The following is a 17,981-nucleotide window of genomic DNA, read 5'->3' as shown; positions in this document are numbered from 1 at the left end:
TTCATGTTGCATTCGTTTAATACATTCCCGGCAAAACACACAACGTCTACATTTCTCGAATTCCCTCACGCAAGTCTGACTCTCAGTCAGTAATGCACGACAGAAACCCACATGATCCAATCTACACTTCCGTGGCCTCGGTGATTTTGATCCACATGTCACTATGCGTGAATATAAGGTTCGTCCTCTCCTTCCATCCGGCATTGTGCGGCTCTGCGAGCTGGAAATCAAACTGGCGCAAGAGCTGCTCATTCAACATGGATTAGCCCGTGGTCAGGGATCTCAAACCCCTACTCTCTTTCGGCGGGTATCATGTAGAACGGAGGTCAAAAGCGATAGACACTGGTCAAACTCACCTCCCAGAAGATCTTGTTCAGCTCCATGAGCGCCACCTGTTTGCCGGCACACATCCAGCGGCCGGTGCCAAACACCAGCTCCACCGTCTTCTGCATCTCTTCTTTGTTCGGCGAGTCCAGAAACCGCTCGGGCCGGAAGATGTCGACGTCCTCGCCAAAGATCTTCTTGTTGCGCATCATGCCGTAGTGGCAGTGTCCGATAGCCGTGCCGCCTGGAACCCATACACCGGCGATCGTCTCGCCGCCTGGAGGCACCACTTTGTAGTGGCCGTACGTCACGGCCGGCCGCATGCGAAAACCTTCCCACATTACAGCCTACGGCAGAGCACACGTGTTAGTTTACTTGCAAGTTGCCGAGGATTGAATCCTCTAACAATGATACCTGGTGGGTGAAAGAGGGCTACGGGATAAATCGTTGTACGCACCTGGAGGTACGGCATGGATTGTGCTTGCGCGAGGGCGATGGGCACTGAAACACTCCCCTTGGCAAGAGCGTTTTTGATGTCGGTCTTGACGCGCATGTCTAAGAAATGGGAGTTAGCGAGTCCGCACACTGTACGTTATGATTTCGACTTCGTCATTGCGATTGACGCTGCTTTGTTGGACCAGGATTGCGGACGGGTTTTGAACATACTAAAAGGTCAAGTTGATTAGTCCACATGGCTGTTCAATGCAAAGTTTTCTTCCTAGCAGCACTTACCAAACTCTTGGTGTTGCAATCAAATGCAACATAACAGAGCGGATGACGGTGGCAGTCGTATCAGAACCAGCGAAGATTTGGATCAGGGCCTCGGCCTCGATCTCGGAAACGCTAAGCCCGTGACGCATGAAAGACCCTACCATGTCTCTAGCATCCTTCTCGTCCACTTCAAAGCGTCTTCGAATTTCTTCCCGGCCGATTCTGATCGTGTTCGTCGTTAGCTAGGTGAAGATAACGGGAAGGCCAGACTGTCTGCAACATACCCGACGACTCTGCCCACACCCTCCTTGTCCGTTGGTCTCGGCTTGAATCTTCTGCTGATGAAATTCCAACGCGCAAGGGGATGAAGCCACGTAACATCGGACATTATGGAACCTAGTACAGTAAAGGTGTTGATCCCCGCGCCGTACCCGTAGAGGTCTTCGCTGGCTTCCACCCAGCCAAACTCCTTTCCGTAGGCGAGTCTAGTGATAACGTCAAGCGTGAAGAAGCGACTGAGGTCAGCAAAGTCGGTCTTCTCTCTGGTGATATGCTTCCTCCTGAGCACGTCGGCGAACTTAGCGATCTGGATGTCGATAATCTTTTCCAGGTCGACGTCTCGTCCGCTGTAGCCGCTCGCCAACTTGGCCTTGACCTTATCGTGAGATACCGTGTCCAGTGTGTCTGCCAGGCTGGGCCTGCTGTAGTCCATGCGGTTGGCCGACCACCACGGGTCGCGCTGGTAGGTGCTGCGGGCGCCATTGACCTGCTTCCAGACGTCCGGGTCCAAGGTTACAATGTAGTGAGGCCCGGTGCGGACCAGAGGTGAGTCGTATTTCTCCAGGGTGAGGTGAATAGGGCCAATGTCACCGATGACATTGTGGTAGATGGACCAGAAGTGGGAGAACTTGGCCAGGAAAGGACCCGGGACATGTCTCAGCTTGTACCATGAGATGATGGAGGAGATGATGTACCAAGACACGAAAAGAGCTGCAGAACACTTCAGGATAGTAACAGTGTCCAGTTGCGTTAATTCGAGCACAGTCATGGTGGTGGAGCGCCTCTTGAAAGGCCTTTGGGTCTTGGGGAGGATCTCGATAACGACGGCGGGCTGGTTTCTCAAAGAAGCTGAAGCAAATGAAAAGTAGAAATCCCGAAACAAACGCAGCATATATATGATAGCCGCCCTTTGTCCTACCCCGCTTCAAACAGGTATTAATCTCTTGGGAAGCGGGGTTGGTTGCATTTATTCGCTGAAGCCTGCAGGAGCAACATAAGCGAGGCTCTGTTAGGTATGATATGATGTGTGATGAGGACGATCTCCACAGCCTTCGCTGCACCGTCTCTGCCGCCACTATCGTTGCCTCGATAACAGATCCCCATCCTCACCAACTGGTCTCTGGTCAGATAAAAGGGTGTGTCGGACAGAGCCTGCATCTTTACGTCATTCCGCACATCGCTATCGACGCATTGTGCGCTGGAAATATCTTCAGTTGTAGAACGGCAAGGATGGCCCTGTGAATCCACGGCATACCGAGCTCGCATGATGGAGTTCTCGCGCTGAACGACTTTGAAGGACTCCGCGAGGGCTTCCGTATCGATGACGCCGGTGAAAGTGAACCGAATGACAGTACTGATAGCCGACCTCGTCCCGGTTGCTGTGTGGAAGTGAAACAGCTCCCGTGCGGCTTTGATGGCTAGAATCGAGTTTCCTCCAATCGTCAGGAAGTCCTGATCCTTCTGCATTGGAGTCTCAGAATTCAAGTGGACCAGTTCTTTCCAGACTTTATTGATCGTTCTCTCCGCCGTCGTCAGTCCTGTCTCGCCATTCTGAATCACGACGCCACTAGCACCGCATGAGGTTCCAGACCCCTGGGAAATTGCCAGGTCCTGAAAGCCTTCTCCGGTCGGCCTTGTAGTTAGATGCTGTAGGAAGCCCCGTCAGGGCCATCCATTGCAATGACCGCATGTGGCTGGGCAACACGGCGGCAATCTTCGAACGCAAGGCCGCGAGAGCAACGTCCTGAGACATCATGAAGCCCACTAGACGCTTTCCGTCTTCAAATTACCCCTGGGGGTTATTGTCCACGATAATGGCGACGGCGTTTTGCACCCTGGGGTCCATATCGGCCGCTGTAGAGATAGCGTACTCGGCCTCTTCGAGCTCGACTCTGAATCCGTGCACCTTGGCTTGGTTATCGATGCGGCCGACGTAGTTCAGGTGTACCCAAGGTCGTCGGTACGATACATGAGCTTCTGGGCCGGAGACGATGTGAACGAGTTGAGCATGTGTCGTTCCTTGTTGTTTTGCCCGCTGACTTCCTAGTACCCGCGCGAGTCACTTGCTCGCCTGAGATATAAATCTCACCTGTGACCCCTTGGGCAACAGGGCACTAGCGTTGATCCGCACGCATACGCTTACTTGCGGAAGCTCGCGACCAATGGCCACTTTGTGGTCAGGCAAGAAGTCTGCTGGTTGTTGAAATTGATCGATCCACACTGCAGTAGCAGCCGCGTTCCGAAAGTGTCGCAGGACGCGGGAAACTCCAGCAGCGGCAGAACGAGCAGCTTCGAAGAGAACACGGAATCGGGGTCCATTTGGGTATCCCTTCTCCACCATCAAAGACGGAACAATGGCTTGTTTGAAAACGGCTGAATTATTGCCAGTTGGCACGAATAGCCAGGTCTGTTGCCAACACATAAATTCCCCGGCCCGCGAATCCCTTGGTGTCAATAGCATCCCTGTGAAATCCATCAACTCAATCCATCCGCCATTTCATAGCATCAGGCAACTCTTGAACGTCGTGAAAGCCTTCGCAGGCGCCCAAAAGGCGCTCATTCGGGTATGTCATTGGGCATCCTCGCAACCGCGTCTCAGATGCCCATCTGGGCGTGAAAAGAAATCAGAAAAAGTTGACCACGCAGGCTATTAAGCCGTATGTATGAGCAAGTGATGATGACCTTGCAGGCGCAGCTAAGGCGGTTGCTCATGCAGGGTGGTCAAGGTGATGAAAGTGAAAGTGAAAGTGACGATGAAGAAGGTAATGAAGTTAGTCAGGAAGTTGGTGATGTGACGAGGAGAGTGCCGGGCTAGTCGTACTGGGCATGGGGTCCTTTGGAAACAATATCCTCGCTTCAAACAGTAGCATAGGCGTGCTGCTTGGCCTGGGCAAGAAGGGTATCGCGATTCGTCCAGGTAGAAGGAATACGCTCAGGATAGGCTAAGGAGCATTTCTTGGCCTTGTGTTTGCTGCTGCTGCCCATGCGAGGCAGACGTTGCTGTCACTGCTGCTTTGTTGGGTGGGCTGGTGACTGCCACACAGGGAGCCTTGCGGGATGGCGTCATGAAGCAAGGCCCATCTTCTCCTCTCCGTCTTGAGCAAGGGTGTAGATGGCTATGGCGGCATTAGACTAGAAAGCCTTCTTCTTCTTTGTCTTCTTGTTGTTGTTGTTGCTAATGCGGTGCTTGTAAGTGTCGAGCAGACGGATCTTAGAATGGACTTGTCAAAGGCGCACACGGGTGCATATAGGTTGCCATCATCCTGCTAGCCGGCAGGTCGTAAAGGTGCTTGTCGATGAGGCTATTGTACGAAGAGGTGAGGAGGCCGACGCGACGGCACCTCCGGCCCTCTCGACGACTTCGCCTACGCCAAACTCGGGGGTTCCGCACATTTGAACAAACGTCTTTCTGTATATTCTTGGCGCGTAGAGTAGTAATTACGATGATAATCCAAGAGGATCTTTTGCTGAGGGGTGGCTGTAGAGCGTGTAGAAGGTTTGTGCCTTGACGGTGTGTATCCTCGCACTGACAAGCGTTACGCCCTCTTTGCGTGGCTGCATGAAAGTTATCTTTAAAAAGAAATATTTGGCGTGTCAGGACTTCCAATTCGGTTGGATCGTAACGGCGCTGCTGATGCGCCTGGGCGAGCGCCGTGATCTTAGGGACATCGATCAATCCCTCTGGGTTTGCTGCCAGGATCGCAAGACGAGCGATATGTTCTGTCGCAATTCGTTGTCTCTGGTTTTCTGTCATTTGCGCCAACTCGTCGCAAATTACCCGGGTATCGTGGTTGTTCTGACTTCGAAATGGTGAGTCTCTGAGCAAGCCATCTGGATAGGCGATTCGTATAATTTGACGATAACTGGTGGGGTGTTGGCTTCCACAATTCGCTCGACTGGCACCTCGACGATACGCTCGACTGGCACCTCGACCTGAACCTCGCGAATCTCAATTTGCAGTTGCTGAATCACACGTTCCTGTATAACCTGCACCGGAACCTCCACCTCGACAGTCCACAGGGCTCGAATTGGCTGAAGTGGAAACATTGGGACAATGTCTGCTGGTCTGATGCGGTTGACAACCGGTTGCATTTCGTGCATTATGCGCCAATGAGCATACGCATCCTCAGGGGTGTAGTGACTAGTTCCGCAAGCTGGACAAATTGAGCGGATCTGGCATGCCCGCCAACCACTGTAATGGAGCTTGTGTTCGTCCAGCAGTTGTTACAGGAGCTAGTCCAATGTCATGCCATGCGATTCGACCCAGTAAAGGTGAACCTGATACCAATTGTCACCTTTCACGTCCTCCATCAGGCATCGGTAAATGCCGCAGCGGTTGCGTTGTGGCCTGGCCTGCGCGAGATGTCGCCTGAAGGTAACACAGTCATCACAAAAGTAACGCATGATGGCTGTCGCCCTATCTGGATTAGCAACAAGCAGAGCTCGCAGATTGGCCAGATCGGTGTCTTGCAGAAGTTGTCGGGGTCGGCGCTCTCGATACCGGTGCGGGAATATCGTGGAATAGCCAATAGGTTCAATGTCAAACACTTCATCCATGTTGTATGGTCGTAGGTGAAGATGATCCAGTTCGTCTTGTACAAATTCTTCTATGCCCCGAATCGGCAGGTTCCGGCGACTCACGCCGAGGAAGTTGATGACTGAATTGTTGGCTGCGGCGGAGTGATGCTCCTGGGAGAGCCACACAAAACACCAAATCCAGTCGGTAGCAGCTCCAAATCGCTTCACTCTGTTGCAAATTGTGGAATCTGCAGGGGAAGCCTTGATGAAGCGACCAAGGATACGTCCGCAGTCATCAATCAGCTAATGCTTGACGTCGTCCGGGGCTTGCGTACGGTTGACACGATCGACGCAGTAAGTGATGCATTCATGCAGGCGCTCTTGCTGTTCAGTCTCGTCGATGAATCCATACTTGTTGAAGTTCAGCTCCGCGTCCGCGGGATCTTCGAGCCGTCGAAGAGCCATGGTGAATCGCTCAAATCGCAATAGATAGCTGCATGGCAGAGTCGGGGTATAATGTGACGACCACGGCGACAACAGATGGTGTAGGAAATTGCTGAAAATAAAAACGAAAAACGAAATACGCAAAACGAAACGAAACGCGATACGTGATAGCTGCAGTAAGTAGATAGGTAATGTAGGATAGGATAGGGAAGAAAATGAGCGAGTTGGAGGAACCAGGTCGGAAGGTGGGAGTTGAAAGATGTGAGGAGTTTGCCCGGCGTAGGTATGGAGAAAACGTTCAAATCGTGTGGCCCACGTTGTTTTTCGACCTTTGTGGTAGGAGCCCACGTCATTCCTTCCGTTTTGTGAAATCAACGTATTTGTTACGCTGACTGACCGGAATCTCCGGTACTGCCACTTCAAGTTAAACCTTTTGACGAGGTGTAGTCTGCTCCTCCCGGGTGACTGCTCTCGAACGCAACATCGCCGATTTTGGCGGGATAGCTGGCTGCCAACCAGACGCAACTCAACTTTGCTCACCCATATCCTTTCCCAACTCGCACGCAAGAAGTTTTTCTTTTGTTTACAACTCGCTGGCCATCCTCGTCACCAGCACCGTCAACATCGCCATCATCATCATCCCTTTGCCCAAAACTTGCCCTCGTCTCATTCATCATCCCATTGAACATCGCATTCACCATCGCCTTCGTTGACCAAGGTACTCACCGTCAATCTGTCAAACCTTTAGACTTCCCTCAGGTCACTCATTAGGCAGTATCTAGTCAATCCGAGACCATTCCCCGACTGCTTCAAGCAAGCCATTCAAGCATCAGAAACCTTCGTTTTGACTAAAAGTCTCGTCAACCTCATCAGCCCGTCATGACGAACCTCAAGCGCAAGGGCTCGTCCATGGTCAAGCCTGACCCAGCCAGGTCCACCAAGAAGAACAAGGACTACGCCCCAATCCTCAACAACCAGGGATGTCACGTCATCAACGCCAGAAACCCTTATAACAATGTCGAGGAAGTTGACCAAGCTCTGGCCAAATTGCAGGAGGAAGCAAGGATTCTCACACAGACATTTGCCGAGGTCGATACTGACGAACGAGCCATAACCAAGCAGATGGACCAACGCCTTCGCCAACAGCTTCAGCCAACCGATACTCCAAGCCGCACCGACACAGCCAACAATGGTCAATCCGCTGGCCAAACCGTGGCCCAGCCACAGAACAAGCAGCCCGTCGATATGGCCATCGCCATCGCAGGTATGTTCGACATGTACGAAGCAGCCATCGTAGGCAGGATCACCCACCAGGACTCCGCCAAGGGTATGACCAACTGGAAGGCCAACATTTACACTTTCGCCGAGCAGTTCATCCAGGATCAAGCTGAGCCAAAGCCCCAGCAAGAGGCACCGCCTGCCTACTTACATCCTGAAGAATACAAGTCCAGCCTGCTTCAGAAGTTCAAGACCAAGCCTATTTCCTAGGTCACGACTTGGAACTTGTTCCCGACACCCGACGGCCAAGCCAACTTCATCCTCGAGCATTCACCCGACCTTCCCAGCGCCAGCAACGCCTATCCTTTCGAAGCACAGCGTAATGAACAAACGGTCGCCAAGCCCACGCCTGCGCAGCCGTCAGCCACCAGCCACCACAAGGTGATGGCTAAGCCGTCGCCCAGCGCGACCGTCAACAACAAAGCAATGCAGCGAGCCACCGAGAGTTCCCAGTTCTGGAAAGCCGTGGCCAACGCACTGGCTAGCTATCTGAAAGCTAACAGCATTGACCAAACCGCCAGCCTTGATGATGTTGAGTCCGCGCCCAAGGGATGGTCATACTTTAGAGCCAACAAGAAGACCTACGTGTTGCCGCAGGCAATTGGCCTCGCAGTCTACTACATGTACAAGCAGCACTTCCAGGAAGGAGGCCTGCAGATGTTCAACGCCGACACCATTCTGAGCATGTTAGAGGTGCCTGTGATTAACGACGCGGTCATCACGCATACGAAGGGCACTATGAACGCGATGATCCCCGCCATTGACAAGGCCTACCTGGTGGCCAAAGAAACCTACGCTGCGACCGGCAAAGCCGGCGACATGGGCATCACTATCGACGCTGACAAGGTCGAGTACGTGACCCGACAAGTAGCTGTCTACAACAGATGGTTCAAGAGACCTGGCTGCGACATCACAAGCTGGGTTACCCTCTACAACAAGCCTAACCTCATGGCCAAGGAAATGGAGTCCGTGGACTTCGCCCAAGCGTGCCTCGACCTGGACCTCACTGTCAACAAATCCATCATGCCACGCGAAATGGAGGGAGCGCGGCCGCAAGCGCCCGAGATCCTGTGGTTGAAAAGGCGTCGCGACAACCAAATAGCCAAACAATAGCACAGCACTGAAGACGTAACGGGGAAAATGTGTACATCACAAGGGCAACGACAATTGATCAAGCTGAGGAAAGGCGTGGACAAGGGTTTGACCACAGTAAGGACTAATTGAGGCATATGCGGAGGATGTCCGGGACAGTTTCGCGGCAACAGATCAACACATTGTACTAAGTATTCATTTGCGCATTGCTCTTGCCAAAGCCTAGGTAGTTCCTGGACCATTCCTGGCTAAAGAAATTTCGTATATTCCTTTTATTTTCATGAGCAATGCATTTTCTTTGTTTCGTGGCATCTGATGGTTGGTCGATAGAATGGCCAGTCGGATGACTAAGCGATAGAACATAGGTTGATCCGTTCCATGGCCAATCGGTTGACCACAGGAGTGCACCGCACCCTGAAGCGCCCACCCAGACCCTGAACTTCGGTGGGCGCTTCGGGATATTGTTACGCAGGTCTTTATTTCCGGAAGGTCCACTATGTCCGCCAGGTATCAAAGTGAGCAAGTAGAAAAAAGGACCTTCTCCTGTAACACCCACCCCATATATCCAGTCTGATATTATCGTCATCTTTAAAATGAAGACATGAAATACATGATGACCGATCCGGTTTGTTTGTCTTGATTCTGAAAACGGAGAGTGCCAGATCCTAAAGGAGGAAATATTTTGTGTAGAAAACCGTCAGTGGCTAGGTTCGCTTGGCTGTACTGTGTACACCCGGGCCATCTGGGCAGTCTCCATGATCTTATCTGTTTCATTTTTTCTAATGATGCAAAGTGAATCCACTCAGAGACGTTGGATGCCAAGTTTGTAAGTTGTTATCATGGCGTCCTGCAGTATTTTTGGGAGACGACCCCAAGAGATTTGGTTCTCATACTGCGTAGGATTCTCCATTTTAAGCGTGCTTCCGTCCAAGCCAGCCCCCCCCCCCCAGTGGTAACTCACAGCTACATATGCTACACACTCAAAAGAGTTTTATTGACAAGTTTGAGTTGGAAATCTCGCCCGCGGGGTCGGATCTCAATAAGCGGCGTCGGTGGATATGGAGGCTCATTTACAGAGCAAATTTATGACCCGAAGTCGGATTGCCAGAGCAGTCCAAAATATACTCCAGTATGAAAGACACGGTTGGTGACGATAGAGGGACAGCTGCTATCTGTCGTTGGACACCCGGGAAAATGCTCGATGACACTTTCTTTTGTCTTATGTTACTCGCAATGCACAGTTTGACTCAACGGGCATAATCAGGGTACCGCACCATGATCTTCTACAAGACAGCAGATGGTTTTGCGGCATCTTACAGCCTCGGTAGCGTAGACATAACGGTGGCTGTCATCTAAATCGGCGCCTTCTTTGCTGAACCGAGGTACTTTGCACTTCGATTAGACAACAAAAGTTGATCTCGCCGTAACCCAATTTTGCCTATAGCTGTATTCCATTCGTGTTCATCCCTTCTTAAACTTGTTTACCGAGGTTGCGTACAAGACATCTCGAAAACCCACACCCGGCTCTGAGTGCCTCCGTGAGATTTTGATGGGGGATATCCAGACGAATCAGGCTTGTTGTAGCTGACAGCCACCTGCGCCATGTCCGAGGCAAGGAGAACCTTAAGTCCTTCACCCAGTCGAAAACAATTGCCTCAGGTAACGATATGACGAACTACTTTTGTAAAACGTGCGGCACGCTCCTCTACCGCGTTAGCTCAGGCTTTCCAAACATGAGTGTCCTGCGTATTGGTACAGTCGATGGCTTCCGGCTTGCTGAGACTAAGCTGAAACCGCAGCTTGAGCAATTTGTTGGTACGCGTGTGGGTTGGCTGGCGCCAGTGGAGGACATTTTGCAAATAGAAAGAAATCTTACACTAGAGGACATTAGAAACATTCCGTAGACACTGCTTCTAGCATCTGCTCGAATACAATAGCCAATAGAGCACACTTTGGGTAATTGAGCTGCTGATCCAAGTCCCGCCTTTGACCTCATGCTGCGCGTGCATGAGCCTGGTCAGGTTCCTTCGATTGGAGAAAGTACCACAGCCGAACAGATATCTGGAAGAACCACCTGGTCTTCGCCCTCCTTGCTTTTCTCATCTAAAGGCTCGGAATCCCCTTCTCCATTGTTGTCGATGCAATCATTGTGTTCCAGCGGGTGGTCCGTTGCCGATTTAGGGGAGCCCCACAAGCGTGCAGCGTCGATCAGCACAAAAGCATGAGGACTAATTAGTTTTGATAGCTTGGTCCCTCTGTCCAAAAAATCTACCAATATAACCAGCCGATTTCTAGCTTTCGACGTGAAATCACCTTCTAGCAGGTTTTTCGCCGCTGGCAAAGTCGGTGGGTTTGATTCGAGCAGCGCTTTACCAGACTCTCCCGGTCCTGGTGCGTTGACAGAGCACCCACACTCAATTACCTTCTGGCAGAGGGTTAGTAACACACTATGTCGTCTATGCTGAATAGTTATACCCATCTAATCCATAGATTAGAAATCACCCAAACTTAACTTTTTGGTTTGACTTGCTTGGATTATACCAAGTCAGCCATGGGCAAGATACCATCACTTGTCCCGGCCGGGACGCCATAAGTGCACCGCACCCTGAGGCGCCCACCCAGACCCCACTATGATGCCGAGCGCCCCCGCACCGAACTTCGGTGGGCGCTTCGGGGGTCCCGTAGACGGGACGCTCCGGTGTGGGTTATTGGCAGGGCGCCCGGATGTGGACTGTGTTCATGGCTTGGACCCATGCCGCATAAGCCAAGATCTACAAACAGCCGTGATAAATGTCGACTCGGTTTTATGCCGTTTGCTTATGTCCACTTGACTACATATATAGCTTGTGTCTATGAATCAATTCATTGGTTCTTCCGAACCAATGAATCGTCCCTGCTCAAAGGCTTCATCAAGCGAAACTATCACCAGCACGATGGCCTTCCTGAAGCCGACGTCCCCGGGTTTCTGGAATGGTAAGTGCAAGTCGGTTAGCGCCCGGAAGTTAAATGCCTGAGGTTATTTCTGAAACGCCGGTATCTTGATTGAAGAACCTTGAAGAGGCTGAAATAGGACAATCTCGAACTAAAGCCTAGTCGCTGTCACAGTATAGTACATACTACTGTTTCTTTAGTTAACATACAAGTTAGAACACACGTCACACAATCGTAACTTCACAAGCTGTAAGAGACATGCACATACAGTCTTGATGTTACGAGATTGATCATGTCTAATTAACTCCACACAGACCGCATGGCACCTAGGCGGCTATTCTTTGATTACCCTTCCAAAGACACTGGCCTGATCCTGGCCGCAGGCTCCATCTTGCTAGGAATCAACATCAAGATCTTTCAGCTATTCTATAGCTGCGTGCGAATTTAGTATTCTCGATAGAGTCTTCGATGAGACTTCGACAAGTATATTACATACGGAGACCGTCCTAGCTCCTCCAACACGGTCAAGCTCAGACTCAAACGCAGACCAGCCAATGAGGTGGACAATCACGCTCGACTCTGCGCCTCAAAACGCACTGTCGATCTTAGTCGCCCTGTCCTACGCCAAGCTGCCGACGAACGGCGTGTCTCGGCGTGGGTTCGTGATCCTGAATCTCGACGGCTTGGTTGCCACGCGGTTGATATTTAAATCAGGGTTTCCGCGGTGGGAAATCCCGTGAAAACCATCGTATATGCGAGTAGATCCTCCATATTTGTAAGAATGCAGATGCTCGTTTGTCTGCACTCGAGATTGATGGCAGTGGGAACTATCCCTTGTTAGAAGCTATCTGTTTCGTTGGTTCATCTATCAAACATAGTCCCGGATTCTAAGACGCACAACTATCACTAAGATGAGATAAATGTAGAGCGTGCCGCCCTCGAATTCTCTGCATTTTTGAAGAATATCTTGACGTTTAATTACTTCAGAGCCATTTTCGATGCGGATGCCCTCGTGCCGAGAGTCGTTTCAGTGTCCCGCCTCTAGATCTGCCTCCACGATCTCCGCCTCGCTGTCACCCTCACTGAGAGGGGTGTACTCAGACGCAAAGTAGCTCGACTTCGTCACGCTCTGGCAGTGAGGACAGTCGCAGCTTCTTTTGGAGAGCAGGTGGCCGACCGCAGGGAGGAGAAGGTACAAGTGGATGGCACTGTCGTGAAAAGAATGTGTCAGCTTGTTCAGTTATAATCGCAAAAGAATCGAGAAGACTTACGTGTCAATCATCAAAGGCACCGTGCCGTACGTGCCCAGCACGATCTGGCTCCTGTGCCACGGGTCTATGATGGTGGCCCAGCTGATAAACAGGAATACGAAGTGGAATATGGAGAGGGAGAGGTCGGCGAAGAAGACGTTGGAGGGAGAAAGGGCCTGGATCGGGGAGCCGAGCGCCGCGACGAGGTCGCGGCGGATGATGAAGAGGCCGAGGACAGCGGAGGCGAAGAGGGGCAGGATGCCGAGGGCCGGGAAGGGGCAGTTCGAGACGATGCCATGGATGAGGAGAAGGATGAAGGCTGGAGGGAAGGTGATGATTGTGACTTTGCGGAGGACGACGTTGTTGCCTTCGGAAGCCATTTTGGGCCGCGTGTGGTATGATAATATGCGATGCTGGTTGTATTTTCTTTTTGTGGTTGTGTAAGATTTGCTGTTCTATTTCGTGATGCTTTATAGCGATATCGATGCTAGGTTATTGAAGCCAGACTTGAAGCTGGATTCATAACATTATATTATGGTGAGATAGGGAAACGATACTGCTGCCTGTAGTTTGGAACGCGTCGTAGTTCGCCCATGATCTACAGAGCCGGGCGTAAAAGCCACGGATCAGCCTCATGTTTCGGTGCACGTAATAGACCAGAATGTCGTCTAGATGGTGCCGATCGCCTGGGACGGATCCTAAATTAGGAGGATTGCGGTATTGAGCTGCAGTACGTAGTATTAATCTAGCCTGTGGCCAACTGTCCTGTAAGGTTCTGACTGTTTAACATCTCGCGGAATGGCTGGTCAAGCACTAACACAGACGACTCCGAGATCGGTTCGACACGCTAGGGAGGAAGCGTGGATTTGCATGAGGGACAGAATCCTTCTCAGGCAGCAGAGGGTTGATTGACATGATCTAGGCCAATGAGGTGCAGTGATACACTCGGCGGGAGGACGTGGCTGCGTCAACATGGCCAGGCAGATTCTTGGACCTGCTGACATCGTGCCGCTTGCGTTGGCATGTGGCGTTGCTTACTGGCTCAGAACGGCATGCTGGCTGCCGATCTTTCATGGGTCGAATGTTTGTCTGTATCACTTTTTGACTCTGTTCTCGCAGCTTGATGATTGACTTGAAGTAACCCGTATGTATCGAAGAGAGAGAGCTATCTGAGATGTCTCCACCCTTCTTCCCTAGGCCGGGGACCAACAGAGACCTCCCCCTTCCCCCTGCATACATTTCTTAGCATGCACTGTTAGTGTAGGCCACCCAAATTATATTACAGCTACTAACAGCTACTTTTTAGACCAACGTTCTCTCAACCATAGCCCTAGCTACTCAGGCCAAGTCGAAGTACTATAAACTATTAGATTTCAGACTTGATTGCTGTGGTCCGATTCGCCCTATCCCGCACGGGGGGGGTAGTGAGGTCAATTCGCACCCAAAGGGATAGTACGCCGGGGCAGCACATAACAGAACACTTTGGCGCATCACCGTCGGACGCAGGAGCCCAAGGCCGTATTGGTCAACCTGGGTATCATGCGAGACGATGGTATGCTGGCAGGATCGCCAGAAGAGTGGAGATTTAGCTTCATGGCATCCAGCTCAGGCGGTCACCGGGGAGATGAAGACCGCTGTAGGACTTTTGGAAGCCATGGTTTCAGTTTCTATGGAGGTCTTTGTAGCTAAAATCGCTGACAAGAGAAAGTTGGTCCCGTTTGGATTGATTTGAGTTTGGATGATGTCGTTCAGGGTCTTATTAAAGAAGGTTGTCCTTTCGAGATGGGAAAGTTTCTTCATTTGTGTTTGTGCCAATCATAGACCTCGGAAGAAAAGAAAATCATCTGTTTCCCGAAACACCAGATCTCGTACTTGAATCCGCACTGTCACGAGACCCTGCGACGTTTCTGACCACGGCTTCTAGCTCTCAAAACGTCAGGTAAGTCTTGACCATGCGACCTCCCGTAGTGAAGTCTCACAAGATCCTGTCGAATGTCATTGTAGTCGCAGCCGGTGTATGGACATGCTATCGTCGGGACGTCTTTCTCGTGCTCCTTCCGTTTGTGTTTCCCCAACCTTGATGCCGTCTTGAAAGTCTTTGTGCAGTTCGCAAAGTCGTATTGAACATACTGCTTGCTTCTGTTCGGTAAACAGTATGTCCCGTGACGAGTGGAAGCGGAAACTCATGAACTACACGTACTCATTTTGTTTCATCGATGGAAAACACTGTCGTTTTGATTCCGTACCCAGTTTCGTGGGTGACTCTGCGCATGTGGGCTGGCGGCTGGAGGAATTGTAGATCCAGCTAACAAACTTCTCGTACTCCTGGCCCAGCTCAATGACCTCCTGTCGATGGGCGTTATTGAATAGTGATACACGATGAAATTTTGGACAAAAAGGGAAACACTTACACGAGAGATGCCGACCAAATAGCCTCGGACATCTTCGAGAGTCCCCAGGCTTCCCTAGAGGACAAATTTCTCGGCTACCGACAACAACGCCAGAAACGCCACGTTTTCTGACTCGGACTTCTTCATCGGAGCAAACACCTCTTCACGAAGTTTTCTTTCAGCCTTCGACCTCTCACCGGCGCATGCTGAGCCTCGCTTGGTACACTAGACTGTTTTACCACACCCGGATAGTCGATGGAAGAAGTCGCCGGTATCCTGTGAGAATGCTAGCACTGCCAAGAACATTGGATTATCTCTCAGTTTGAAGATGGCCGTGTCGCTGTCTCTGTTGGAACATTTGAAGTTGATGATGTTCCGTTTGACAACTTCCAAGCCAACACAACCGCGTTCCTTGTTAGGCGCTGGCGACGGCGGGGGTAAAATATGAGGATCGTCCATACGTGAGAAGGTTTCGGAAGGAATATGGTCTCGGAGAGGATTAGGATGATACCTGTAGTACTCCATTTCTCTTGGGTCAACACCAGGAGCTGGAGGAAGAAAGTGGTTGTGCTTTGATGGTCCTCCTGGAGTGACACTCTGGTTCCCGAACAAAGAAAGAAATTGGCTAAAGCCAAACTCTTCATGAGATTGCTCTAGAGTGCATATAACTTCAAAATCTAGCTGGGCAGACTCGGTTGAAGGTTGCTGGTCGTGCATCGACGCTGGTTGCGTTGCTGATAGCATCTTTAGTTTAAAAGAGTTGAATAGAGCCGCTTCTTGAATATTCATGCACGAGCTACTTTCTCCGATATCTCGTTGTGTGGAATGAATACCCGGTGGCTGTAAGGAGACATCTTTCTCGGCAGTCGGATGGTTACACCTTGAGTGGTGAGAATCTTTGTCGTCGTCTTTCCTGCCGCCGCTCTTCACGTCATATACAGCTCGGAGATGCTTCAGGGGCCACATCTCTAATGCAAACAAGCCGAAAGCCTTCCGATCATCGATATTCGTAATGCAATCCCCCCAGCGCTGTAGACTGGAGAGGATGTCGCTTTTGGCGATCCGAGCGTCGGAACAGGAGGTCCGAGATGACATACAAAACGGATGCGAAAGCCACAACCTCGGCAAGAGTATCGGGGACAACAGAGTCGAGGACATCTCTATATACCAAGATACCCATTTCTCCTATTCTTTTGGGGCTGTCATAGACTCCCGAAAATTTCCGGATGTTGGTTGATGATGCATTGGAGGCTATACTCTTGAGTCGCTGGTGTTGGTGTTCCAAGCCCTTCCGTAGACTTTGAGGGCCTAACCACGCCCGTTTGATCTCAACTGTTGAATCCCCTTGGTGGAGACGTTTCCGAGTTCGCACATCATCGTCGCTTTCGGGGATGCAGAATGCTTCGAATTCTTCCACACTTGGGTATACGTTGTCTTTTCGAAGAGAGCGCCCACAAGATTTGAAGTTGGGGGCCCCCTATCCAAGTATTGCAGTGTCAGGGATCGATGGTGGTTAAGCTCAGGTGTAACATCCACAAGCTCGTTGAGATATGTAAGCCCTGCAAACATCCCACCAATCTCGTCCAAAGCTAACTCTTGTCTCTCATTTCCATCAATCGTGGTCGCGCTAAGAACCAGAGGTTTGTCTTTGTCGTTGAGGTACAGACGCAACGCTCCTTCTGCAACTCAAGGGCTCCGAGCTTGTGGTTGACCGCTCCGGCGCTGTAGGACATGGTGACAATTTTCAAGTCCTAAGTCAAAGCGTTGAGCTTGAGTTCGGCTTTTTCAAGGACAAAACAAAGTAGTAACTGATATAGGTTGTTAGTTAAGGTTGTGAACCAGGTATTGTGAGCCATTAATGGTGCAGTAATGAATAGAGCTTTTAGTATACACTAAGGACATGGAGGTGGACAAATCTGGAATCGTTCCAACGCATTTCCTCGGAAGTCCACTATACAGCTTGCTTGAGGATATGGCTGACTGTTTGTCCAATTTGGTCCTCGAAACATTGGAATAAATGAGCTCGCTCACTGGTTGCATATCAACCACTTCACGCATGAATCAGATATCAGGGCGAATCAGGAATGCATCTTCGTGAGACTAGGAGACAACTGCGTATGCCAGTCTCATTATGGACAAGCCACCTGTAGCTGATAGGTGACGGTGGTCATTCTAATCGCATATGATTGTGTCTCATCAGTTCCTGTGTTTCGTCTGTTTCCAAAGAATACTATGTAGGTATCAATTTGAACAGATATTACCACATACGACCATACCCACTGGAAAACTCGGGATCCCGTCCGCTCTCCCATAGATAAGCCAGTGAGGGCCGGATTAGTAGTTGGGTCGGTGACGACCAGCGAACACCTGGTGTTGTATGTTTTTGGACTCTACTACTGTTAGTATGCTATTCTCTTTTTCTTCTTGATACCATCCCATCTACCTGACTCGCTCCTCCCTCATTTTCGATCACAATACATACCCCTCTTCTCGGCCTTTTCACCCGTCTGTATTCTTAAAGTAAACATCACATCTTGCAAGATTCCTAAATGTATGGTGGTCAGCATGTCGTCATAATACGAGCGTATTGTGGCTTCATTGTATCGCTTGTTGAATAGTTTCGTAATGTCAAGACTAGCACGGCCATAATAGAACTCTGGAAGCATCTTGTCATGTAGGCTGAATAGACAGTGCTACAAAAAAAGAGTATCAAGGATCTGGGCAACATGGGCTTCTGGCGTCTCATCTTCTACGATGCAGGAGC

General features: G+C 50.7%; 8 protein-coding genes and 1 non-coding gene across 9 annotated transcripts; 3 read left to right on the top strand and 6 right to left on the bottom strand.

Annotated features, from left to right (window-relative positions):
* Positions 1–121: 121 nt before the first annotated feature.
* Positions 122–2,083, bottom strand: GLRG_01187 (cytochrome P450; the record flags this gene model as incomplete). The annotated part of the gene is made up of 5 exons (XM_008091872.1): positions 122–244; positions 357–671; positions 782–865; positions 1,062–1,243; positions 1,306–2,083. The coding sequence occupies 5 exons, from the start codon at positions 2,081–2,083 to the stop codon at positions 122–124; spliced, it is 1,482 nt and encodes a 493-aa protein (XP_008090063.1).
* A 337-nt stretch (positions 2,084–2,420) lies between these two features.
* Positions 2,421–3,067, bottom strand: GLRG_01186 (amino acid adenylation domain-containing protein; the record flags this gene model as incomplete). Its single annotated transcript, XM_008091871.1, has 3 exons — positions 2,421–2,427; positions 2,570–2,775; positions 2,906–3,067. 3 exons carry the CDS (start codon positions 3,065–3,067, stop codon positions 2,421–2,423), a joined length of 375 nt encoding a protein of 124 aa, XP_008090062.1.
* A 33-nt stretch (positions 3,068–3,100) lies between these two features.
* GLRG_01185 (amino acid adenylation) lies at positions 3,101–3,633 on the bottom strand (the record flags this gene model as incomplete). Its single annotated transcript, XM_008091870.1, has 2 exons — positions 3,101–3,353; positions 3,458–3,633. The coding sequence occupies 2 exons, from the start codon at positions 3,631–3,633 to the stop codon at positions 3,101–3,103; spliced, it is 429 nt and encodes a 142-aa protein (XP_008090061.1).
* Positions 3,634–5,088: 1,455 nt separating this feature from the next.
* On the bottom strand, positions 5,089–5,415 carry GLRG_01184 (uncharacterized protein; the record flags this gene model as incomplete). The annotated part of the gene is made up of 1 exon (XM_008091869.1): positions 5,089–5,415. One exon carries the CDS (start codon positions 5,413–5,415, stop codon positions 5,089–5,091), a length of 327 nt encoding a protein of 108 aa, XP_008090060.1.
* A 132-nt stretch (positions 5,416–5,547) lies between these two features.
* On the bottom strand, positions 5,548–6,297 carry GLRG_01183 (uncharacterized protein; the record flags this gene model as incomplete). The annotated part of the gene is made up of 2 exons (XM_008091868.1): positions 5,548–6,080; positions 6,168–6,297. 2 exons carry the CDS (start codon positions 6,295–6,297, stop codon positions 5,548–5,550), a joined length of 663 nt encoding a protein of 220 aa, XP_008090059.1.
* An 858-nt stretch (positions 6,298–7,155) lies between these two features.
* Positions 7,156–8,667, top strand: GLRG_01182 (uncharacterized protein; the record flags this gene model as incomplete). The annotated part of the gene is made up of 2 exons (XM_008091867.1): positions 7,156–7,739; positions 7,842–8,667. 2 exons carry the CDS (start codon positions 7,156–7,158, stop codon positions 8,665–8,667), a joined length of 1,410 nt encoding a protein of 469 aa, XP_008090058.1.
* A 1,553-nt stretch (positions 8,668–10,220) lies between these two features.
* GLRG_01181 (uncharacterized protein) lies at positions 10,221–10,550 on the top strand (the record flags this gene model as incomplete). The annotated part of the gene is made up of 1 exon (XM_008091866.1): positions 10,221–10,550. A coding segment is annotated over one exon (330 nt), but the record flags the coding sequence as incomplete, so codon positions are not given.
* A 2,054-nt stretch (positions 10,551–12,604) lies between these two features.
* Positions 12,605–13,207, bottom strand: GLRG_01180 (uncharacterized protein; the record flags this gene model as incomplete). The annotated part of the gene is made up of 2 exons (XM_008091865.1): positions 12,605–12,785; positions 12,849–13,207. 2 exons carry the CDS (start codon positions 13,205–13,207, stop codon positions 12,605–12,607), a joined length of 540 nt encoding a protein of 179 aa, XP_008090056.1.
* A 4,276-nt stretch (positions 13,208–17,483) lies between these two features.
* Positions 17,484–17,599, top strand: GLRG_12505. The gene has a single exon (XR_001139439.1). It is a non-coding gene; the product is annotated as a 5S ribosomal RNA (ribosomal RNA).
* The last annotated feature ends 382 nt before the right edge of the window (positions 17,600–17,981 follow it).

This window comes from Colletotrichum graminicola (genome assembly GCF_000149035.1).
Source record: "Colletotrichum graminicola M1.001 genomic scaffold supercont1.3, whole genome shotgun sequence".
NCBI lineage: Eukaryota > Fungi > Ascomycota > Sordariomycetes > Glomerellales > Glomerellaceae > Colletotrichum > Colletotrichum graminicola.
The sequence above is the reverse complement of the archived record's forward strand: the minus strand, read 5'-3'. Positions and strand labels throughout refer to the sequence as shown.